Genomic DNA, 25,928 nt, shown 5'->3' with positions numbered 1-25,928 from the left:
TAGGGTTTTCTCTCAAATCCTTTCATTCTCTCTCGATCTCCCTGTGTCTTTTCTTCATTTTTTCTGCAGATCGGGTAGATCAATCGCTTCACAGAATATTCTTACACGTAATGATCTTATGATAACCGTGTTTAATGAAAAATATTCTATTTCCAAACCACACCTCTTTAATAACACACATAATTATAGTTACTAAAACGGTAGAATGAAAATCTTCATTCGAACTGCTGACTTTTGATATGTAGAAAATAATTGTAAATGATTTTCATATCGCATATAAAGAAGATGACCCTGTAGAAGTCAAGAATAAGAATGATGAAAAATTAGTTCAAATAAATGCTCAAACTAGAGATGTTTTATATTCCAATGAAATGGAAGACTAGAAATAGAAGTAAACCTTCCCTCATGCAAAAGATTCTTCCTATCGATTAATATCTCATTTTCCACGGCTTAATCAATTAGTAAATCAATACAGAAAAGAAAATAGAAACAAAGTAATAAATAATCAGTCCATTAATCAAACATTCAAATTCAGGATTAAGAGTGGCTGTTCGATACAGTAGTATCCCCTAGTTTACTCCAATTTACTATCTCAAAAAAACTCTTTAAGATTCTAGCTTCATAAATATTCTATCCTATTTTGTTCTCTTTTTACTTTTTAACATAAAATTCCAAATTCTTCAGTAGAATGCAGGTAACAAAGAAAGACAAATCTGTCAATGGTTTGATAATGCGAATCATAAACACTTTTACGCATTAAAATGGCCGTTAAGAAGCAGCAGAAAATGGAGGCCGTAACTCAAGCTGTAATTTCAGTTAACTGAAATTTGAATTTGACAACAGCAAAAAATAAGAACAAATGATAAACAAGTATTTATTACATTCATATTCGCAGATGCACAGAGCGATGAGAATCAGACTGTATTGACAGTGTCTGCAAGGGATCGAAGTATACATCCTAACCCTGCTCTCTCAGTCAGCTTTTCATGAATCCGTAGACACTGGTCACATGTGGGGCGGTCACCAGTAGACAAGCCTCTATACAAATACCTGATTCATTGGATAATACCAATCTGTTATGCTATGCACACATTATTTACATTATCTACCACAGGATACTGAACTACTTATGATTTCTTTTATCATCTTCTAAACTTTAAAGAAAATACAAAAAGTTAAAATGGAAGTTGTAGAGGTTTTATACAGTGCCATTGTCCAATATTGCATAGTTCAGATGTGCATTATAAAGAAATACACCCAAATGAGAGGATAAGGTTCCTAATGTCGTTTCAGGTCTGGTACTTAAAACTTGTCAAGGCATCAGAAAGTGAAAAGGAACCACATCTTGAAAGTCTCATGCAGTTCAACTAATCATTTTTTTTTTTGGATTAGAAGGTTGACTGATCATTTTTTTCACAAATAAGCTAAGTGCACGAGTACATCTAGTGCAGTAGAAGTGTTTTCCTTCCATTGGGTGGAGAAAGGGATGGGGGAGCTGATTGTAACCAGATAGCTCTTGATCTCTATATGAGATGAGACACAGTGATGTGCGCCACTGAACCAAAGCCCAGGGTGGGATGGATTACATAATTGTAAGTTTGATGAAGCTCAACATTTGTCAAGTAATTTTGTATCAGTTGCATCTAAAGCTTTCTATAGGTGCAGTAGCAGCTTCCTAAAGGAGAGAGTTGATGGAAAAATGAGATTCCAATGTCCATTTCAATGAATCCAAAAGAAAGTTTTCTTGTCTTCTTTTTTTCTTTCCATAGTTTCAGGGAAGATTAGAAAAGGCAACTGCCTTATATGAAGGGACTCATTTTGCTAACTTTGACTCATGCACTGGCTAGAAATCAATATCTAGACAGATTAAAACCATGTAGGCAAATCTTATTTGCAATGCAGCAATGGATTGGCTCAAAAAGAAAATGAAAAAGAGGATAAGGAAGTATCTTCAATTGTTATATATGTAGTTCCGGAAACTTGGGAAACACGACTAACATGCTACATTTGGAAATATAGACGTGTTCAAACGAAAACGAAATAAGAGCAGCAAGAGACACTTTTTCTCAACGGGACAGATCTTCTTCTCTTCCTCCCCATGTTATTTCCAGTCCTACACTACAGCAGCACCATTAGTATACCAAGCTATTACAACTAAAACATGAGATTAATTTGGAGGTGGAAACTGCAGTATGGTGAAGATGCATAAAAAGAATCCAAAAATAATGCTTTTCTTTACTCTCTAAGCTTCTCAGTTTTTGCAAACTCAAGTAAGCTTCATTTAATCCTTTTCCTCCTCAATTTAAAGCCATATTCTCCGAGAGTAGCCAATTCCTATACATACCAAATAACACTTTAATTTCTTTGATACCATATAAAGCATCCACATCTCACATGTTCTTGGCTTATGTTCGGTTCAAATGTTAGTTTTGTTAAATACGAATAAGAATGTCATAGAAATGGGATAAAGATGTAACTGATCAGAAGTCAATTTATATCTAATTCTAAGTTACTATTTCTGTAATCCCTCCTCACAAACAGGAACGTAGACCCATCATTTTATAATTAAAGATATAAACTTACTTGATTCAATAATTTATCAAATGTACAAATTCTAATTACGCTCTACATATTAAGTACCTAAAATCTATAAGAATAAGATAAGAGAAAGTACGCTTAAATCAAAATGAAACATTAGAATTATAAACTGGGATTCTCAGGTTCATAAAAGAACCCACTGCATAAAAAGGACACGAAATAGAACAAGCAAGAAATAAGATTGAATTGCCATTGCAAGCAAATTTGAGATCATAATTGAAACAAATAAAGTACTTTGAGAGAATTAATCTTGAAATTCACACTTATTTTAACTGAAAAATTGACAAAAATCTAACATAGAATATTTCCGGTAGAATTTAAATAACTGTGTGCTTTATATATTTTAATAAAATGGCGATATTTTCGTACTTTTGAGTGAGATTTTCATCATCTCTTGACTAAATTTAGTGTGAAATTCAAAATAAATGTCAAAAAAGAAGTTCAGCAAGTCAAATTGGAAATAAAAAATAATTGAAACGCCACTTACTATAACAAGCACAAAATAAGAAGTGCCTACGAAAAATCTTACTTCATAAGGATATCGTAGTACTCAGGATCCAGAGAATTTAACATCCCATCCACATCCTTTATCGCCATGATCGCCCTATGCACCACTATCCAATTCGCGGACTGCAGGGAAAAAATTCCTAACATAATTAAATAACAGACGGAAGAGTAAACCGGAACAACCTAGGATGCACATAAAAGAAAATTACAGGAGCTGTTTTTCTCCGGAACCAAGAAGGATTAGGCGAAGAAAAGTAAGTACCTTGCAACGCTCATCTCGGGTCTTCGGGGGAGAGCCTTCTAGAGCGGTTTTGAGCGCTTCAAGCGGTTTAGACCTGAACACGTTAAATTAAATTGAGAATGTTAGGGTGTTTTAGGGAAGAAAACCGTGTTGATTGGATTGATTAGTTGTAGTACTGTTTGAGTAAGCTTTCGATCTTTCTGGATTTGTGCTCGATTCTCGCGATTATGGCCTCTACATTGTCTGCTTCAAGAAATCCCTCCGCCCCCGCCATTTTCAGGAGTGAAGGCCTCAGTTTGGTTTTTATGTGAAAAGCTATGCTCGGTGCGGTTAGAGATAAAACGATATCGTTTTTTTCCATAAACCAAATACCAGGGACTATAATTGCTTACTCAGATAAAGTCAAGGGTAATTCCGTCAATTTATTTGTATAATCATGGCGACAGCCTTTTGAATTCTTCTCTCTCCCTCTCTCTCTCTCTCTCTCTCACTCTCTCTCCTTTTCCTTGGCTTCAAAGTCTTCCTTGCTTTAATCAATTACCTTCTCCTCTCTCCCCATTTTCACACAGAAGGATGCAAGGAAGAAAAGAAGCTTCGTTTGGTTCGTCAATGGCAGCTCCAGATCCACACATTAAACACCATTTCCCATCGAATGTCGCCAGAGGACCAGGCACCAGGTCCTACACTCACTTCTTTTGTAAGTCTCTCTTCGTTGTTCTCTTTCTCATTGCTCTTCCTCTCTTTCCTTCTCAACCTCCAGATTTCGTCACACAAACCATATTCACCAAGTTCTGGGAGCTTATTCATCTTCTTTTCGTTGGCATTGCTGTGTCTTATGGCTTGTTTAGTCGAAGAAATGTCGATGTAAACATTGATTTTCACCACACTACTCTTGATGATTCACACTCATACGTATCTAGCATGTTTCATGTTTCTTCCGTCTTTGATAATGGATATGAAAATTCGTGTGGATTTTATGATAAAAATGCCTACCAAAGTTTGAATTCTCGGAATCGTAAAGCTCAATCTGAGTTTGAGGAAGGTAAGGGGATTTCTGCGGTTCACCAACAGAATCAACCTGTTGTTTTTAATGTTGAAAATTGCATGTCTAGCTCTCATGAAAATAATCTAGTTCAAGCTTGGAATTCCCAGTATTTTCAGGGTGAATCTATGGTTGTACTGGCTCAATCAAACTATGATCTTGGTGAATTTATTGATTATAAACCCTTAGGGTTACCAGTTAGGAGTTTAAGATCAAAAGCGAGAAACCCTGGCACTTCTGAGTCTAGTAATGGTAGTGAGTCTGGTTCAAGTGACAAGGCTTCGTCTAACTTCTCTGTAAACGGGAGATCTGGAGATTTGGGGGTTTCAGATGTGAATAAGTTAAATGAAAATCTGGTTTCACCTTCCCCAATGCCTTGGCGTCCGAGAACTGGAAGGATGGAAATGAGAGACAATGTGGAACCGGGAAGTGCTACTCATCCTTCCCACTATACGCCTCCCCCTCTCTCTATCAATCAAACTGTTCAATTTGATTCTGTCAAATCAACGACTATGCGGTCTAGTGATGTATCTTCCTCATACAAAACTAGTTCTAGGTTGCATACACCGAGTGATCTATCTCCCTCACATTCTATTTCTTCAGACTCAGCGAACTCAAATATGGGAGAATTGGGGAAAGATAAGAGTTTCAGCAGGTCTTATCCTCATACTTCACCATCCCAGTCACCGCCAATGCCAGTGAATGGTTCGAGTTCTTCACATGCCCAGCACCACAGTTATAGCTCTTTTTTACAGGAGGGTGAGAGCAGCAGCTTTGAAGATGATTTAAATAATTTGAGTGGAAGCAGAATAAATAATTCACTTGGCAGGGAAGACTGGGGATCAACATCTTTAAAATTCAGAGGCGAAGAGTTTCGGAAAGACAACAGTTACCGGAGGTCTTACCTTTCTGCTTCACCATCACCACCACCAACAAAAGATAAATCTTCAGTGGATGGATTGCATTCTCGGCATTATAGTTATAGTCATGGCTCTTTCTCAGAGGATGATGTGAGAAGAAGCTTCGAAGATGACATGGAGGATATGAGTGGAAGCAGAAGAAAGCATTCGCTTGGTAGGAGAGAGTACAGGGTGTCGAGTTCTTTAAGGGTGGGAGAGGGAGATGAACTCAAACAAATAAATAATATAACTTCAAATGTGTTACATTCCCGGCACTACAGTCATGGTTCCTTGCTAGAAAGAGATGTTAAAAAGAAGAAGGAGGATCATTTGGAGGAACTGTGTGGGAGTGGAACAAAAGATTTACGAGGTAGCAAAGAGCGAGGAACAAGTTCTCTGAAATGGGTGTCAAGACCTGCTACCATTGCTAGATCTTCATCAAGGGGAAAATCAGTCCGGACTATCAGAGGTAGCCGGTGCAACAAAGGGGCAACCGATGACGGAGAGATGGGGGAGAGGCACATTGATGAAAGTCTACAAAGGAGTTATGAAGCAGGATATACGAGAAAGAGTCATTTTACAGCAGGAGTTCATAATTTGAAGAAAGAAACCAGTAAACAGAATCTTGATCATAGCTATCATGTTCGAAAGTCAGGGCCCTTGCGGAAACAGGATAGGGGAAAACAAAAATGTTGTGATGATTGTGTCGTAGATTCGAGAGAAAACTCAGAAAGAGAGGATGAGAATTTTCAAGTGACCTCAGAGGAAGAAATGCTTGTGGATATGTATAGTGATGCAGGCCATGATTCCAACGAGGTTGATAAGAAGGCTGGTGAGTTTATAGCCAAGTTTAAGGAACAGATTAGACTTCAGAAAATGGCAACCAACACGGAGAGTGTTTATTCCCAGTGATAACAATTTTAGGTGAAAATCAACTTGGATTTCCAACTGCTTTGTAGATTTCTAACAACTGAAAATCATAGTATTCAGTTTTTTATATGTCATTTCTTGTCTGTAAATACAATTTATAGTTTCAGCATAAGCTTGGAAGCTTTCTAATCTTCATGGAAGTTGAAAGCAAAGTTATAGTTGTTGGTTTACCAAGCCGGCTTTGTTAGCGGGAAGCTGTGAATCGAAGTACAGAACAAACTGTTGTTTTACCTTTTATAGGCTGGTTTTAGTTGTCCTTAAAATTTTGTCAAGTGTCAGTATGACTCTCCATTATTAGAATCTGTGTACATATATTATTCAACCGTGTATGCAGTTTCTGCAAATTATTGAATAAAATGATATATGAAGAAACTGTATGTTGCATACGTCCATTGATTACTACTATTTAGTAAATGTTGTCCAGTTCCTGATGTAGTAACAAAGGAAACAGTAAGAGTTTGTTGTATTTTCTCCGCCACAACCAACTTTGTCTATCCATCTCCAATCCTTAGAAGAGGAACGCTGAAATCAATAATTTCATGCAAATACATCTTGAATTTATCAGGAAAATACAACAAATAGCAGCAGCTACACAAATCCAAACCCATTTGCTCCAAATCGGAACGAGAAGCCTATGATTTCAAATGGTGAAGCTTTTTACAGTTTTTAGGAAATCTAGTTTGTGCTGGTAAATTAGAGTTTAGATGTGAAAAATCATCAACTTGCAAAGAAATATAAATAAAAATCCATAAGTGTTGGGATTTTTTTAAGTTTTTATTGAGTAACTGAGAAAAAAATCTTTGTGTCAAAAAAGAATTTAAAAGATGAGTTATGTGTTAAGAGATTGAAATATGAGTTAAAAAGAGACTAAGAATAAGGAAGCGATTGAAATATGAAATTTCGGGCAGTGTCTTAAATTTTTTTTTTTTTTAAAAAATAATGAAATGGATGATCGTAATAATTTCAGGTGATTAAGTTTTTTTTTTCTAAAAAGTTGTTTTTAGTGTTAATATCTTTGGAACTATTTTATAAATAAAAAATTAAAATAATAATTTATTTTAGTTTTCAAATAAAATAATTTTTCATTTATTATTTTTTAAATTGATAAAATAAACTGTAGCCAGTTGCATCAAAGTTGATTTTATAATACTTGTAGTGATATTTTATTAAAAAAAAAAACTAAATGAGAATTAAATCACCCAAGCTCCAACTCTACTCGTTTAATTTCCAAAATGCCCCTCAAAAATTTGTTAATTGAAAAAAAATGCCCCCGCTGAGGATAAGATGATTTTTCTTAAGTTTTAACGGGAAGCAGATTCCAAACAAGCCATGCTCATGATTTTCTCCACATCTGCTCTCCCTTCTCCATATTTTCCCTGTAAGTAACTCTTCTTCTTCAAATTTCAAATAACATTTTCTATCTCCAGTTGAACTCTTGCTTTTTGCAATGGAATCGGATTCTCATAAACTCTTCCTTTCCACAATGGAAAAGATGATAAATGCTTTTGAGAAAAAAGAAATTACGTCAAATTTAGTTAAATTTTCAAGGAATCTAGTTTGATTGAGCAGAATGTATACCTTTTTTCAAAGTGCTCACAGCTTGGTGGCGTAATGAATTTTCTTTACTCCTTTTCTTTATTACTTTTTACCTTAATATATTATTAATGATAATATTCCCTTCCTGTGCTTTTGCGAGTTTCCTTTTTAGTAGAATTTTTTTTCAATTTTTTATCTCCGTATTTATTGGTTACTATGTTCATGCGGGCAACATGCTTTCTAGCAGGTAGAGCCCTTCCAACACCTACCAGTTTAGGAGCTTTATGTGCTCAAAAGATGCAAATGGTTTGTAATTGTAGCTGCCCAAATCATGACTTGAAATATGACAGGTAAGACTTTTAGGTTCTGTTTAGTACATAAAAATGTTTTCTAGTTTTAATTTGTATCTCATTGATGAAACCATATAAGTTAGAACAATAATGAAAATGACAATGGAGAATGTTAATGAAAATCATCATGGAGTTTGAGATTTTAAAATATTTTTTTAGTGTCTTTTGGAAAAGTTATTTCGTTCTTGATTATTTCACGAAATTTTGCAACTCATATATTTAGAATAAACATATACATATTTAGAGAATGATAACTTAAAAAAAATTGTATACCAAATGAAGCCCTTATATTTTCTACTAGTCTTCGTGCATTTTTTAGGTTTATTAAATTTCTTAAAATGAATCCATGTTGCAGTTCGAGGTTACGAAATGGATATATATTGCATTGTGGTGAGAACTTAAGGCGGAGGTTCTTTCTCTCCTTTTTGGTTTCATCAAGCTTGTTTCCAACTTTATTTTCTTCTGCAAAGACAAAGAGTAAAAACCCCTATGATGAAAGACGGCTGCTAGAACAGAATAGACGAATTCAGAAGGAGAACAATGCTCCTGACGACTTTCCAAATTTTGTTAGAGAAGGTTTGTGTCATCAATTGATATGGTATGGTGTTATCCATTTTCAAATTTTCCCTTCTGCTCCTTAGAACACAATAAGTCATGTATTAACATATTATAACAACTCTGTACAACCATCACTGTTTCTGAAAGTATGATTCAGGTTTTGAAGTGAAGGTAGTAACATCAGAAAATTATATAAAGCGTGATTCTGGGCTTATTTATTGGGATATAGAAGTTGGCGATGGTGATTGCCCAAAAGATGGTCAGCAGGTCTTTTCTTTCACTCTTTCCAATTAATATTTTGCATCAGTGAAAGCAACATTTAAACTTTCTGAAAGACTACCTCCAATTTTCCCACAACCTTTGTTCATATACAAGGTAAATCTTCACCATTAATTATCAACCTCATGGGCATCTATATTTCGGTTCATGCAGCCTTCTTGCGTATTTAGCATAAAGAACCAGATCAGGAGTAATTTTGCCTCTTACATAACACAATAGATGTGAGGCAATGTGTACTTGTTGAGTACTAGTAATTTGCCTTAATTTTGTTTTACCACTGCCTATCCAGCATCATATGCCATTATACCTGTTTCTGGTACTCTATTTTGTTCTACTAAGTTATTGAAAGAATTTTCCCAGCCCATACATGAATTGAATTCAGATTTTTATGCAAGAGATGACAGGGAAGAAATACAATTAATTAAGGATGACAGTTTTGCTTTACAACTCTTCTTGTGATGTATAGTGAACCTTTCTGATCAAGTTATGAGTGCATTTCTGGAACAAAAATCTTGCAGGTTACTTTCCACTATGTGGGATATAATGAGTCAGGCCGGCGCATTGACAGCACCTACTTACAGGGATCTCCTGCCAAAATCCGCATGGGTACTAATGCATTAGTTCCAGGTAAAGAGATCTTATAGGAATTTAATGTGTCTATTATTATAAGCTTCCTGCTCTATATTTTCCCACTATCCACTGCCATTTTCTTTATGAAATGAAGTTTAGATTTGCTGAAGTTGAAAACTTTTGACAGGATTTGAAGAAGGAATACAAGACATGAGACCCGGTGGGAAAAGAAGAATAATCATTCCTCCTGAGCTGGGACCACCTGTCAGTTCTCTTTCCTCAAGTTTGTTTTTTTTTTGGTACCTTAGCAACATTTCTCTTTTTTAAAATGAGCTAACATAGAAAAAAAAAAAGCTCTATTTAATACATGAAAGATGTTTCTATTTTTTATTTTCTAAAATCTTAGTTTAGTATCTTTCTAAAGGGGGGAGACTTACCTTAATCAAGAGTATGTTAGCTAACCTCCCAATCTACTATCTTTCTATATTAACTATTCTAGTTAGCATTGTTTTAAAGCTTGAAAGGATCCAATGTAGATTTCTCTGGGGTGATGATGATGGTTGTAGAAAATATCATTTGGTAAGGTGGGAGGAGGTGAAGAAATGTATGGATAGGGGCAGGCTGGAACTTAGATCCATTGCGGATTTGAATGTTTCACTTCATGGGAAATGACTATGGAGGTATTGTAATGAGGATGAAAAACTTTGGAGGAAGGTGGTGGAGGAGAGATGGGGGGAGAAGAGGGAAATACAAACCGCATGGAATGAGTTTATGGAAGAGAATCAGTGGGGAAGGCTGTAGATTTCGGGAATGTATGGGATTGAAGGTGGGGAATGGAGAAAGGGTGAGTTTCTGGCTAGATGAATGGGTGGGGGCTTTTAAACTGAAAGACAGATTCCCTAATATCTACAATATTGCTTGTGAGAGGGATATTACTGTGGATAAAATGTATGAGAATGGTGGTGGGGGGAGGGGTGGAGTGTACAAGTTAGAAGGAACTTGCAGGACTGGGAAATTGATGAATATTGCAATTTACTCAATGTGTTGGCAGAAATTAATATGGATAATTGAAAGGATAGGAGGATATGGAAGTTTGATGAGAAGAATGGGTTTTCGGTGAAGTCCTATTACAATTTTATATCCAAATGGGACAATGGGAATAATGTGACAGCTCCATTTAGACAAATCTGGAAAATTACAGCTCCCCCTAGAATGACTTTCTTTGCTTGAGAAGTCTCAAGAGAAAGTATTTTGACTATTGATATGTTAAAGAGATGGGACAACATTCTTGTTAATCGATGTTACTTATGCAAGACTGATGAGGAAACATGTGACTACATCTTATTATTTTGCCCGGTTACTCACAGCTTATGGATGTCGGTATTCGGGATGATGGGGTGAGATGGGTTATGACAGGTAATGTAAGTAAAGAATTGTGGGCTTGAGCAGGTTTTTGTAAAAATAAAAAACATTTATTTTTTATTTCACTTATCATTTTTTGGGTTGTGTGGAAGTAAATGAATGTTAGAGTTTTTGAGCGAATTGAAATGGATTTTGTAAACATAAAAAATAGATGGTTTCATACTTTTACTTCCATTTTATTAGGTCATGACATATTAGATTGGGAAGATTTTGGGTGCGTTATTGATCACCTAATTGATATGTAACTTCTATGTAATCGGATGGTACTTTCTTATTATTTTTGTGAATAATAACACTTTCGCCTTTTATTTAAAAAAAAAAAAAAGAAAATCTTGGTTTGATATAGTGTACCTGTGACTTGTTTTTGTTATTTTCAGTTTGTTTTGTTAATAAGCTAAGGTAACATTGATACTATAGAGACGGGGATGATGAGGATTTGAAAATTTCTTACATGTGGAAGGCTAAATTTAAACCTTGTAAGATCTAAAAGATAAAAAATAAAAAATTTGAAATCTCAAATCAGAATTTACCAAATTTTAACTTGTCTCACTAATTATAATTTTGTACATAGATAAAATAAATATGTAAAAAATAAACAAAACATTATGTAACATAATTAAAACAGTGTGGTAGTAATGCGATAAAAAGTATAAGAATTGATAATAAGAACAAAAATGATATCTATTAGTAGTTAAAAAATAAAAAATACATTTGAAATTTACTCAGAAACTGCATTAGCATTCATTAACATACCCTTCACCCAATTATTTCCTTTGCCTGGATGGTTAGTATTTCACTCTTCTTTACGAGAATGTGAGTATAAATGATATTTAACTTGTAGTTTTATGTCCCCTTTGTGTTGGTGTTAGGAGGTTAATTATGTTATTATTTATGTATGTATATTAGAATTTATGAATTTCACTTTAAAAAAAAATGCATCTGACTTACACTGACTACAACAAAGATATCTGGCATCATCAACATTAAAGATTAACTTATCCTTGTCTAAGAAGCCTCTGCTCTTTAAGCACTCTCACCACTTGGTAAGAAACCAATTTGCATGGTGACATGATTTTAAACTCATTTCTGCAAGAAGACGGAATTGCTCACATCACTTGCTGATGCCACCATAATGTTATAATTCACATCAGCCAAACCGGTTGTTGATCATATCAGGCCAACGCTTGATTAGATCCGTTCACCTATTTTTGTTCCTTTCTTTTTTCAGTTAACTTTGCTGTATCTAATTGTACAATCACTGTCTTTATATTCCATCTCTACAAACAGGTTCTTCACTTAGTTTTCTTTTCTTTTTTCATTATTTTCTTCATTGATTCGTACTGTCAAATTCTTGATGTATTTTTATCTCATTAATGTTGTTTTTATAGTTTGAATCATGATTTTTGTGTCCAAAAGATATTTAAATTTTAGTTTCTTTATTTTAAAAAAAAAGATATTTAGTTTCTTAAAAAGACACCTCTTCCAGCAATGGGAAAGTATCAAGATTCTTTGTGATTTGTTTTATGCACGAACTTAAGTAATTGATTATGAGAAGACCTTTTACTATAGTGGCTCAAATCACTTTTGTTCAAGTCTTATTTCCATTGCTCCTATAAAAGGTTGGTAGTTATTTTAAATAGATGTTAAAAATCTCTTTCTCAATGATGACTTTTCTGAAGAAGTGTGCATGGAGGCTCCTTCTAGTTATAGTCATCCTCCTAATAAGGTATCATTTTCGCAAGATTTTATAGACTCAAACAAGCACCTCAAGTTTAGTTTTCCAAATTTAGCTCCATGTTACTTCAATTTGGACTTAAGTGTATTCCGTGTAATCATATGCTCTCTTCATTCACATGATCACTCAAGGATGTATTTTCTTCTACCATATGTCAATGACATGATTATTATGGGAAATAACTTTATTAGCATATAATATGATGATGGAGGATCCTGGTATTTTTACCTATTCTTTTGGTACATTGTGTCATTTGATCAACATGTCTCAAGCTAAGTATCCTCAAATTTTATTTCAAAAAAATGTGTCCTCAAATCTTATTTCTCTCCATTATGCTTGACTGATAATAAAAACTGTTAACGGAGCTCAGATTCTCATTTCTACTCCCTCAGCGATTGTTTGCTTCGTTGAACTAGTTGAGAGTCTTATCTTACTGTCACTCAACTTAACATTACAGTAGCTATTTTTATTAATGCGCCTTGCTATTTTGTCGTTGTCCCTTGCATTTTTTATCTTATGAAAAGTATTTTATTTCAGACTTCACTTTCCTCGCCCTCCATTCTTGAATTGAGAGCTTATTTTGATTTTGATTGAGCAAATAATCTGCAAATTAGCACTCCACTACTGGCTATTTTTCTTTCTTGATAAGTCACTTATTTCTTGAAGGAAGAGAGATATAGTCGCCTCCATATCAATACTGAAGCTGAGTATTATGCTCTTGCTGAAAGTCTAAGCTTCTATGGTTACATTGGTTACTTCAACATATGAGAGTCACAAATTCATCTGCTGCACCATATTGTCATGATAACCAATGTGTTATACAAACAGCACTCAAATGACGTATTTCATGAATATATATTAAAAATGAAATTGACTTTGTTTTTCATCATGTTGTTCAAGGGAAGATCAATATCATTTTTGTCTCCTCTCAGTATTAGACTGTAGATATTTTCATAAAGGCTCATCAATGTAGTGGATTTTCTGAACTTGGTTGTTGCAAACTTCAATTGATAGATCTTTTTTACCACCTTCATTTTGAGGAGTTGTTACAATAGAGGACACAAAATATATTGTTGACAGTATAAGTAATATATTAGCAACATAGGAAAGAATACTTTAGGAAAATTATTGTACGATGTTTTTTCATTTATAGTCATGGCTATCCTAGACAATAAAATCTTTATGTAAGACTGCTGCATAGAAATCACATAAGACAGTTCAGCCATAGCGGTGGTGGCCATGGTATTTAGGAATTCAGTACTTAACTATATAGGATTTAAATTATTTTTTTTGCTAGTCATGGTTAATTCTCCTATACTAATTAATAGTAGCAGTATTTGTTTCCTTATCGTATTGATATTTTTTAAAAGATCCTTGTAGTATTAGTATAATTATCTATGCTTCTGCAAAATCTTCAGCCATTCTTATTACGATTACAAAAGGTTATTTAGGACTTCATAAAATACCTTTGCCGTGTCATCTACGAGGTCATTGTCAGTTCATTGCAGATTACTTTTAGAATTTTCTCAATATCTTGGTTGTGTGATCTGATTTACTTAATTTGATGCTTTAGAATCTTAGATATGATATGTAGGTTACTCCAAATCCATTAGTAGGTGAATTAATCTGATTTTTTTTTTATATCAATTAGTATCTGAGTAAAAAATTATTTCTCGAGAGTTGTAGACAAGGCATGCTATGCTTGGAGTGAGCAGATTTTCCTTTGGTACCTTTTTTCAGCTTGATCACTTGGATAATTGGTGTTTTAACTGCAGGTAGGACCTTCCACATTTTTCAGCTCAAAACAGTTTGAAGTTTTTGATGTGGAATTGCTTAGCGTGCAGAACTGTCAAAGAAGAACAATAGCTTTTTATTCTGATGTTGTGTGTAATTGAAGAGCTAAAGCTACTCTTCTTGTGCTCAAAGAAGCACAATAGCTTTTTATTCTGATATTGTGTGTAATTAAAGAGATAAAGCTACTCTTCTTGTGCTTCGAAATGGATCATGGTGTTAATGCCTTACATGAAGAGAACATGAGTTTTGTAGTTTGTGCTACTTGTCAAGTCACCATGAAACATGGTTGAAGATTCTTGTTTTAATGGAAAATAGTTACAAAATTCGCTATCTCTGGACAAACTTTGGTTGAATTACTATCTTAATTCCTTGCAAAAGATAGATTGAACCACCTGAGGTGGTGGCTCAGTGGTAGGAAGCTTTAAGATTTAGGACCTGGTGTATCCTATATCCTTAATTTAAATCATAGCATGACCCATTCGAAGTTAAGGGAGTTAGGTGTAATTCCAATCTGAGTTTACATTGAGAAAGAATGACGATCTCCAAAAGTTTCCAAAACAAAATGACAAATTTGACATCTGGAGGGGACTTGATAGTTGTGTTTGCAACATAGGTTGCAGCTTTACGAATAATGAGTATTTAATCACCATTTGTTAAACACCACTGGAGCGTGGATTCTAACAACAGCATTTCCAACAAAAGAACATAATCCAATGGATTAAGACGGGCGGGAGGGAAGAAAAGAAAAGAATAATAAATCTGAAACAGCTCTTCCACCAAATGCATAACTCTCTAAAATACCAATTACATATACTTACACTGCTTTTACTCAACAGGTCTAATAAGAGTAGACCCAAGAATAACGTATTACATAAGTAATGAAAAGGTGCAAAACCAGAGCCAATATGCAAGACCAGGACAGTGGAGCACTGGAAACATATTGGCAGAGGCAGAGTTTATTCTTCAGGTGCCCGATGATAGACTATGGTCTCAGCTGAGCTTGGATGGGCGTGATACTGCCCATAGCATGCATAAATAATTGTTGTAATAATGCTGAGAACAACAAACCTCCCCCATGCTTCATAGTGCAACTGGACAAATACAAAGAAAACATTAAAATGCTTATTCTTTTGGTTGATTTCTGGTAAGGTTCATAAAGACACGAAAGGATAAAGGAATGCAAATTTATAGCAATTCTACTTCATAAGGATACCTGAGCAAACAAGAAGATGTTGAAGAATATGCAAATACATGGTATAAAGGGCACCCAAGGACAAGAAAACCCTGAATCCGAAGGAAGCGCATAAGCCTAGAAAAGGGAACAAAAGAGGGTTAAAGGGTGGAGAATGACGACAAAGTCATAATCATGAGACATTTCTCATTTCAATTACACTAACATGCCTTCACAAATACATATATGCATATTCAGTAAGCTCTTCTAATTTCTTTCCTCTAACTACTCCTCAAATCCATAACAAAATAAAAATTCCAGAGCTCGCTAGTTAACACCATCAGTTCCAACATGGAGTATAAGATAGATAATAGCTCAAACAACTGCTAAGTATTATTAATTTACTTCTCCAACCGTAATGTCGAAATGCCCAACACCCTGCTTTTAAGTTGCAGTTTGTAAGATGGGTTTAATCATGTAAAAGAACAGAAATGTTTTGATACCCTTAATGATTAAACTCAGTAATGTACTCCTCCCTTTAACTCTTTATCATCATTGTTACCATTGATTTTTTTAATGTACTTTACAGTTTTATCTTCAAAAAAATTCATCATTGTTAATTCTTGAGTAAAAAAGGGAGATAAGATAAATTAACGGTAAAACAATAGTTATTATGATGTGCCTTGACTTCATCATCCTCTCAGCTATGTGAAAAGGCTAAAAAAACTCAGAACTTTGAAAAGTTGAAGCAGAATAGGGTTTGTGGTGCAAGGACAAAAGCACCATGATATGGTACTGTATATTCTAGACATCTTTCCCCCATACTTTTCATAAATATATTAGTTTCTATGCAAAAACATGTTCAGTCTTCTGAGATTTTATGTATTGGATTTAGAACTTAAGCATGAGTTATATAATTGGAAGTTGAAGTTTTTCTTTAAAGTGAATCCAAATTCAACCTGTCCCATTTGCCTGGGTCAAACTGACCAAACTATGTACTCTTATGCCCTTATTAATTTTTAATTCTTCATTGCTTGGAAGTTTCTTTTTCTCACATAACAGTAGTGTCATTTTGAAATCTGACCCCAATATGGTCATAAACTAATGGTCAAACTGGTGTTTGATGATAATTCTGGAGTAAATTTCAAAATCCAAGAAAGTCATTTTTTACTCCAATGCATGTCTCTATAGATGCACCTGTAAACAGCAAATTCATACACTTTTCCTACAGAAAACTCCCAAGTAGAAGTGTTTCAATGCCATGACAATAATGTGTAGTGTGGATTTATACTCACTTGGCGACAATAAAGAACTGTAGAAGCAAGAATTGCCGCAGCAACTGGAATAACCAGAAAGTATAATGGAACACCAAAACGGAATAGCAGTCCAGTAGCAAAGCCACAACAAGGAACTATGGTGAGGCAAATGACACCTTCCTGCCAGGTCGAAATACAAGAAAGTTGATTTGCTTTCTTATCCTTCCAGCGCAAAACTACAACACAAGCTGCAACGACCGAGTAACCTGTCTGAAATAAATTGAAGCATGGTGTGAGGTACATGTATCGCATTAGTCATTAAGTCAGGAATATACTTCTCCATTATTTCATTCCGACTGTACATTTTCCAGAATTGCTTACTTAACTATCATCAGATACACCTCTCAGAAATTACAAAAATGTCCAAGAATTCCACATTAAGTAGTCAAGAACTAGAGATCTATGTTATCATTGATTGTTTGGACTTGGTAATAGTTTCATATGCACACCAGAGAGCAATTGATTTAATAACTAAAACATAATGCAACGAAAACAAGGAAATGACATACCAATGAACCAACAGAAAGAATGTGTGAGAGAACATGCACGTTGAATAACCCTGCCAAGATACCAGCAACAGTGCCAACCCAGACTTGAGAATGAATAGGAGTATGACGAGTTGGATGTACTTTAGCAAAGATTGAAGGCAGTAAACCATCCCTTCCAAGCCCAAGATATAGTCGAGACTGTTTATGAGAAACATCTTACTGTATACTCTGGCGTAGAATGCAAGATGAAGGCAGAGAAGGACACCTTAAGTTCAATAGACTCACCTGAACATAGAGACCAACTAGAAGGGTTGTTGTAAGTCCAGCAACAGCACCTACACTGATTAAAACTGAAATGTATTTCAAACCCTTGGACGTAAATGCTTCAGCCAATGGAGCATCTTCATCAATTAAATGGTATGGTACCATCCCAGTGATCACTAAGCAGATGGCAATGTATAATGCAATACAAACGCAAAGGCTTCCAAGAATTCCTATTGGTAAATCCCTCTGAAAGGTAAAAGAACAGAGGAAATATTAAAAAAAACAGCATAGAATTATTTTAATAAAGATCATACTGTGTATGAAATAATTAACATTAATGGAAAAACTTGGGAATAGTGGATTTCATGTCAATAAGAATACCTTAGGTTTCTTTGATTCTTCAGCCGAATTAGCTACAGCATCAAATCCAACGTATGCAAAGAACACCACAGTAGCTGCACTCAATACTGGTTTGAAACCATTTGGAAGGAAAGGAGACCAATTTGAAACATCAACATTGAAAGCACCAGCGAAAATGACGATAATAACAATGATAATCTGCAAGGAATAGGAAGAATTAGGAAATTAACATCATTCTCCAAATACAGTTAAGTTGAAAGAAAAAAAACAAAGCACCTTTAATGAGGTCATGATGGCGTTCAAGACAGAGGATTCTCCAACTCCCCGGCATAGAATAAGTGTCAAAAGCAGTAGAAGAATTGGAGCTAATATATTGATGGACAAAACTCCTGCCAACTGTTCACCATTTCCAATCCAGCTTGGTATGTTGTCTTTAAAAATTGTAAAAAGCTCTAGAACTGCAACAATGTAGCCTGCTAAACTGCGCGCTATACTGGCAGCGCCGATATGATAGTCAAGCATCAGTTGCGAAAAAACAAGAAAAGCAGTGAGTTCATTGAAAGCTGCATATGTATAGAGATAGGCTCCCCCGACAACAGCAGGAAATCGAGAAGAAAGCTCAGCATAACAAAGCGCATTCAACACGCATGATGCTCCGGCAAGTATAAAACTGATCGTCACTCCTGCATTGAAGCAGCAACAAAAACCACCATTACAACTAATTCACCTTGATATGGTGTGCTCAGAACCAGTACAAAACGTATCATATTCTCCATGGCCAATAGCCAGGAACAGAGCTCTCTCTATTCAGTTAATTTTGCATGTAAGACTTTTTCTTTTTTCTTTTTCAATCCAGAGCAAGTAACTAACGGGAAATCATCCTGATATTACAAACGGAAAATTGAAATCCAGATTTAGGATGAAAAAGAAAAGAAGAGAGAGAGAGAGAGAGAGAGAGAGAGAGAGAGAACAGACCAGGTCCGGCGTCACGAGCGGCGGTGCCTGTGACGACGAAGATGCCGGCGCCGATAGAGGCGCCGATGCCGATGAGTATGAGGTCGAGGATGGTAAGCCGGCGGACCAAACCGTCGCCTGAATTGGTTCTGGCGGAACAATTGGAGGATGAATGAAGCGGTTTGACCCTGCGAGCTGAAGTGCAGAAATGAGAAAACCATGAAGAAGAAGAAGAGTTAGCGGTGGCAGCTTCTTGGCCTTCCATTTCTCGAATCCAATAAGAATCTGGTAAAAAGAAGACCAGAATTATGGCCAAGAAGACAAAATTGATTGAATAAAAATGATTGCTACTCCCTAACAAAACTAGCCTTTTCCTGCATCTTCAGTCTCCAGCAACTGCAACTGGTATAGATAGATAATGAGAAAGGCAGAGGAAGAGATTAGTCCATGAATACTACGAACACATCTACTTCAAGATTATACGGTCAAATCTAATCAAAATCTTACACAGATTTGAAAACCAACAAATAGATCTTACCTTTGTTGACAAACACACCTGATTAGGATTCTCCATTCAGATCTTCTGAATTTCAGATTCTGTCTGTATCTTTTGCCAACAAATAATTATTCCATTCTGTCCCACTTCCTCGAATAAGAAAATTGAAAGAAGACCTTGTTTCTTTGTTTTTCTTTTTTCGAATATTTTGTAAAAATAAAATTCTGTTTGTCAAAAATTATTTTTATTTATATTTATGAATGAATATGAAAATAGAGTAGTTTTTATAATTTAATTAATAAATAAAATTTTGAAATCTGTTGTCTTCTTAAGAAAAAAAAAAGAAGAAAACATTTATATCTTATTTAGTTAAAGATTAAATTATATCCAACGGTTTATATAAAATTATTTTCTACCAATTTACAAGATGAAACTTATAATAGTTTCTAAATTCCTTCATCTCCTCATTTATCTAACATATCTATTATATATATATAGGAGAAATTGTCTTGAAAAGAAGAACTACTTATGCTATATATTTGAGTATAGAGAAGAAAGATTTCCTTTTTTGTCTTGTCTATTTTCTGTTCTTATATAATTTTTTTTCTTCAAAAAAAAAAAAAAAAAAAAAAAACTCTTTCATTCTTTCGATGCCAAATAAGCAATATGAGTACGTCTCATGTCTTATTATTCGTAAGAAAAAAAAATCATTACATTTATGAATAAATCCGTAAGCTTAATATCATTACAAATGCTTCATCTATATTGTATCTTATCTTTCACAATAAGCATTGGTTACTAATAATTAAATTTGTCAAAATATCTAAAGTATTGATGGCTATGGTTTTTATTCACTTTTTAATAAAATTTATAATTTTAAAAAATAATATTCAATAATATAATCAATAAAGTTGACCAACTGATAACTAAAGTAGTAAATTTAATTGATTTAGTCATTATATTTTTTTGAATTAAAAAAAATTAAGAATTTAATTAATAATAGATTGTTTTTCAATAAATGAAAAAGATTAGTGAAATTTTTATACAAACACACATTCAAATTACATCCAACACCTATGTTAGGCAACGAATGGAGTAGTGTCACGTTGACTAACATTCTTACAATATTATACTTTTTTAGGACATTTGGTAAGGGTTGGACGTGATAATGTAATAACCAAAATACATTTTTTTTTAATAAATCATCTCATTTCAGAACCCAAATATAAATATAAATGAGAATGAAGAATACTTTCAATTAGTGTATAAAGCAACAAAGAACATCTTCAATACCGAAATGAAGCTTAACATTCCCATGAAAACAAAACTATAGCAAAATATAAACAAAAAAGAAGTCAAATGAATAACCAAAGTTAATACCCCAAAGTTTAAACTTTAACAACATATACGAGATCTTTAACATAAAAAAAACTAGTTAATGACTCGATGAAGTATAATATATACACATGTCTAAATTGTCTTTGCCAATTAAACAAGTAATCAAAGAAATTAAGGAAGTGCAACTTGTAAATGACGATGAGCTTGTCAATTTGTGTTTCTTTTTAGTTTTTGAATTGGTCTTTTAAGTTTTAGTTTTTTATTTTCTCTTAAAAGAATTTGCCATTGAAATAGAGGAAATAGAAGGAAGCTAGAGATAGAGAACTCAAGAAGGAAATGTTGAGAAAGAAGATGTTAGGAAAAAGAAGAAGAAATAAGAACAAAAGTGAAAAAAAAGGAAAAAACAAGGGAAAGGGTATTTTAGGTAAATATTACAACATTCATTTCAACAGTATTTATTTGTTCCATGTCTGTAAGGTGAATAATATTATCTATTATAGAATAAGTGACATCTTACCCTACCAAAAAACTAAACTCACAAATATCATATATGTTAGGATAATGAGCCTTATGCACCATCCATACTTCTTTCTATAGACTGAAATGACTTCACTTCAACTAAAATACGATGAAACTTTTCCATAACATGACAATGAATTCATTAAATTTGTGGAATTCAAACTTTATTATTATAATCATAAATTGTATCAGTCATGTAATATTTCAGTAAAATTTGTACTCAATCTTAGTTGAGCTGTATATGAATTTATCGGTGACGAATCTGGCTTTATTAGTTATTCAGAAATTATGTTAAATCTCTGCATTATTCCAAATATAGCTCCGTAGATACTCACTCATTGCAGTGATTATAAAAAATATGACAAAGTACAATTTAATACTATATAGTTTGGGATTTTTCAAGTTCAACAAATGTAGTTTATTTTTAATAGCTCAAGTATATAAGGTTTTAATATTTAATCCTATAACACCATTAGTTTAAACTTGTAGAAAGTCTATATTTTAAACAAATTTGATGTATGAATAACTTAATTTAGACTATCCAAAATTATAAACAAAAACTATAAAAGTTATATTAGTTTTAATACAAAGATCCTCAAAACTTCTTTAGTACGTATTTTTTGTAACTTTTTTTATTTTAAGCTTTATTTTATTTTTTTTAAATCTTTTTGAATTTTAGTTTATTTTGCAATAACATGAGATTTTAGGGCTTTAGTGTACGAATATAAGCTTTGAATCTTGTTTATGCTAATTATTGCTTCATTTGCTTTCTAAAGTATAGAGCTACAGTTACCTAAAAAGTAAAAAAATAAACCATGTTTGATATAAGAAATCGAGGTAGGATAATGTAGAAAAGTATTGGATGAAAACATAGAGCTACAATGTCCTAATTAAACTCCTCACACTTAAACTCTTAGTTTTTCTTGAGCAAACACTAAATAAAAACAAAAGAAAAAAACTCAATATTAAAAGAAATACATTAGTAGAATGATAAAATCATTTAACTTCTATATGAAGGCAACAAAATGATAGTTTAACTCACCCCAAGGAACATAAGAGGCATTTTCACTTGTTAACAATTTCGTTCGAAAGATAAATCTCCCATACTCTAGATTTTATGCATGTGTGCTAAGCATCCACACTTAACTTATTATTTTCTTGAATAATTTTATGTAAAAGAATAATATTTACCTAAAATCTCAAATAATATGCTCAATTTTACTCTAGATGCTTCCTTTTCTTAATTCCTCTCAATATTATGTCTTTATAATCAATATGATTTTTTTTAAACTTATTACTTTTTAGCTCAAGTTAAAGGCATGAAAGATAGGTATATATGTCGCTCTTTTACCCATGAATAGATTATGAGCATTTATTGAAAAAATAAAGTGATTTATTGATTTTGATAAATGATATAAATTTATTTTTACATTAATGATGTCATTTGAATTTTTGGGTTAGTATGAAAGGTATGATCTAAGCAAGAGAAATAAATAGTGAAAGGTTACAAAAAGTACCAATAAGAGAGAAATAAATGGAGACCAAGAGTAAATCTATTTTAGATGTGTTTATCTTCTATATAATTAGGGAACTCATGGTTCAAAGCACAAGAAAATTTTCTTTAAAAATCTCTTTAAAAGTACAATTGATTTTAAGGTTAACATCTCACTATTTTTAAAGAGATTAACTTTGTGAAAAATTATTTCTTAAAATTCTTTTTGAAATGAGATTTATATGTTAGAGGAAATTTGAAGGCAAAAGATTTTATAAAAATATTATTTTGTGCATTAAGACATATGATTCGAAGAACCACTTTCATGTGCTCAAAAGATATCGCCTTAAGTGGTGTGTATAGCTTGAGAAATGATTCAAAAAATACTACTCTGAACACACTAGAAAGTTCACTTTTAAATTTGCATGTGATTAGTCTTATGTTTCTATTATATCTTAGTATTAATCACATTAGTTTTCAAGTCAAAATATCTTTTTGAACATTAAATATGTTTGAAAACAGGAGATTTTAGATTATTAGTCAAAAGTAATATGTGTTGTCAAAAAAATATTGTTCGTAAAAATTAGCTTTTAGAGTTAACTGTCTTTCTAAAATAACTATTAGTATTAAGAGATTTTTTAGAACATGTAACACAATTTTTTGCATATTTGAGCAAACTTTTGCAGCACATTTTTTAAGGTCAAATCAAATTCAAACTATCTCTAATGACTTTTTCGACCTTCTTGCATATAGATACATGCTTGAAACATATTTCAATGAAAGAACTTCGATCATTAATGTAACACCCAATTATTTTTATTATTTTTATTAATTCTATATAAATATAAATATGTATTAATTGAATTTAATTTATTTTCATGAAAATAATAATAATAAAAAGGAGTAAAAATTAGTTAGGGATTTAATTGAAAATAATTTTGAGAAAATGGGTGAAAATTTGGGTTCTGGGGGTATTTTTGAAAGAAAAATAAAAAATCGGGGGTCAAAGCGCAATTTAAAAAAGTTATGCCATGTCATCTGCTCTGTCAGCAGCCCCGACTAACCAAGACGCACTAGGTGGCAGAGATACTGACGTGGGAGGCCATGCGGGAGGGAGCCATGTGGGCGATCTGCGTGCGCACTATCGAATAGTTAAGATCCGTTCCCGCGCGCACGGACGACCTAGATCAAAAACACGGACGGACGGCCCAGATTGCATCGCGCACGGACAACCCAGATTGAATCACGCATGGACGGCCCAGAATGAATCGTGATGAACGGTCCAGATTCACTCTCTATTTAATCGCGATCAGACGGTCCGATTAAAAGCGATGAACGACCCAGATCAAAAGCAGATGGGTATAAATAACCCCATTCGCACCCAAACCATAACTCTAGCCGCCAGAGCTCCTCGCTGGAGAAGATAGCCCAGCCGCCGGAGAGTCGACCGCCGCCACCCGCCGCAGCACCGGAGCAATTTATGACCCCCAAACGAGGTAAAAATTCTACCATTTACTTAGAATTTGATTCCAAACCCACCCATGGCCAAATCAGAGTGAAAGAACCGGCCAATAGGCTGAAAAATACCGCCGAAGCTCAGCGGCGCCGCCGCGGGGGGGCTTCAGTTTTTGCCTCCGATGAAGCCCTTCCCGATTCCCGTTCGATGTGATTTTTTCACCGTTGTGATCTTTCCACCATTGTGATCACCGTTTCTTCCTCTACAGGTTGACCAGATCAAAACACTCAACCGCAACATGAGCCAGAGGAGCCGCTGTACCGGAGAGCCCCACCGGTGGTGAGTTTCAGTTTTCTACGTTTTTCCGACCCACCGAGGGCCCTAAGTGTGTTTTCTCACAGGAATTGATGCAAGTTTGGCTGAATTCGGCCGAAAATAGCCAATCGAAGCGGATCACCGCCGCGGGCAGCGGCGCTGTCACCGGAGCACGGCAGAGCCGCCGTGCCAGAATTCTAAAATTGGTCGAGTAGGCCCTAGGTATGATTTTTGGGTTATTTGGGGCATGGATAGGTACCATAAGCGCGTTTTAGTTCCTGAAGAAAAATTCAAGGAACCTAGGGACCGTCTGTAGGCGCAGTAACAATCTAGTTTTTAGCATCGAATCAAGTAAGAACCCCTCACCCTATTTCCTATCATGGGATTAAAGTTCGAATAAATGGTAATACTGTATTTTGTGCAAATTAATAGATATGCATAATTAATTAAGATTGCTAATGGAGCCCGAACTGGACATTATTCTCTGTCGATTCCTGCTTGATTTATTTTACAGTTTAAATGCATTATGGTATCTGGTCTCTCTATTCTATGGTTTTAAATGCATGTATTACTATTTTACTTGACCACTTTGTGATTTTAGAATTTACGATACGATTGTATTACCAGGTGCATGTTTATTGTTTATGTGATTATGTTCAAACTAGTAACGGAGACTAAGGGAAAACAGATAAGGTGATAGCCTCACTAGATATCCTGGGAGATGGTGGACGGACCGGGTTCATAGGGAACCCTACCGTGAACGTCGTCTTATGCCGGTCGAGGTATAGGGACAACCCACTTCACCCTCATACCGGATGGGATATTGAGATTTAATGTCTTGGCACTCATACCGGACGGGGTATGGGACAGCCCTAGAATTAAGACTGTTAAGGAGAATGATTCACGTGTAGTGGGGACACCCCTATGGATCCCCATGGATATTAGTAAGCTAGTGAAAACGAGAAACGGTGATAATCAGCTATTGTTAATGAATACGGATTTATGATATGTTTTATGTTACTGATTATGCATAAAATTATGATCTGTATGATGTTATTGTCTTTATAGGTTGTTTTCACAAGTTCTCCAAGGGTAAGAAAAATGGTAAATGGTTTTATTTTAAATAAATGTATTGCTTTAAAATTTGTGCTCCATTGGTTATTTTTGTTGGTTTTTTACCAACATTTGCTTCTGTGATAGTGATATAGTGTGATGTCCTTACTGGGTTAGTGTAGCTCATTCCTTAATTAACCATTTCAGATCAGGATGACCTGGTTCCCGAGCCCGATCCACAAGAA

At 34.2% G+C, this 25,928-nt stretch overlaps 4 protein-coding genes across 7 annotated transcripts; 2 read left to right on the top strand and 2 right to left on the bottom strand.

Annotated features, from left to right (window-relative positions):
* Positions 1-723: 723 nt before the first annotated feature.
* LOC110810769 (actin-related protein 2/3 complex subunit 5A) lies at positions 724-3,681 on the bottom strand. Its single transcript, XM_022037055.2, has 4 exons — positions 3,523-3,681; positions 3,368-3,440; positions 3,128-3,228; positions 724-1,050 (listed from the first exon to the last, which is right to left on the bottom strand). Exons 1-4 carry the CDS (start codon positions 3,618-3,620, stop codon positions 915-917), a joined length of 408 nt encoding a protein of 135 aa, XP_021892747.1. The 5' UTR covers positions 3,621-3,681; the 3' UTR covers positions 724-914.
* Positions 3,682-3,840: 159 nt separating this feature from the next.
* LOC110810763 (FKBP-like peptidyl-prolyl cis-trans isomerase family protein) lies at positions 3,841-14,791 on the top strand. Of its 3 annotated transcripts, none has more exons than XM_088220015.1 (7): positions 3,841-4,043; positions 8,001-8,103; positions 8,459-8,679; positions 8,819-8,928; positions 9,459-9,567; positions 9,698-9,774; positions 14,443-14,791. In XM_088220015.1, exons 1-7 carry the CDS (start codon positions 3,920-3,922, stop codon positions 14,560-14,562), a joined length of 864 nt encoding a protein of 287 aa, XP_088076141.1. In that variant the 5' UTR covers positions 3,841-3,919; the 3' UTR covers positions 14,563-14,791. The 3 variants fall into 3 exon arrangements, with proteins under 3 accessions (XP_088076141.1, XP_021892737.1, XP_021892736.1); XM_022037045.2 differs by lacking the exon at positions 3,841-4,043 and adding an exon at positions 7,440-7,595; XM_022037044.2 differs by lacking the exon at positions 3,841-4,043 and adding an exon at positions 7,444-7,595 and having other exon boundaries at positions 7,998-8,103.
* LOC110810768 (cotton fiber protein) lies at positions 4,049-6,603 on the top strand (the record flags this gene model as incomplete). Its single annotated transcript, XM_022037053.2, has 1 exon — positions 4,049-6,603. A coding segment is annotated over one exon (2,151 nt), but the record flags the coding sequence as incomplete, so codon positions are not given.
* A 424-nt stretch (positions 14,792-15,215) lies between the features above and the next one.
* On the bottom strand, positions 15,216-19,739 carry CAT9 (cationic amino acid transporter 9). 2 transcript variants are annotated; one of them, XM_022037064.2, is made up of 10 exons: positions 19,553-19,739; positions 19,383-19,416; positions 19,036-19,299; positions 18,337-18,743; positions 18,082-18,258; positions 17,722-17,946; positions 17,458-17,634; positions 16,928-17,158; positions 15,675-15,770; positions 15,216-15,552 (listed from the first exon to the last, which is right to left on the bottom strand). In XM_022037064.2, exons 1-10 carry the CDS (start codon positions 19,586-19,588, stop codon positions 15,418-15,420), a joined length of 1,782 nt encoding a protein of 593 aa, XP_021892756.2. In that variant the 5' UTR covers positions 19,589-19,739; the 3' UTR covers positions 15,216-15,417. The 2 variants fall into 2 exon arrangements, with proteins under 2 accessions (XP_021892756.2, XP_088076140.1); XM_088220014.1 differs by having other exon boundaries at positions 19,571-19,739.
* Between the last annotated feature and the right edge of the window lie 6,189 nt (positions 19,740-25,928).

The sequence above is a fragment of the Carica papaya genome, chromosome 5, assembly GCF_054855325.1.
Source record: "Carica papaya isolate Zhongbai chromosome 5, ASM5485532v1, whole genome shotgun sequence".
Taxonomy (NCBI): Eukaryota; Viridiplantae; Streptophyta; class Magnoliopsida; order Brassicales; family Caricaceae; genus Carica; species Carica papaya.
This window is presented reverse-complemented; position numbering and strand designations above follow the sequence as displayed.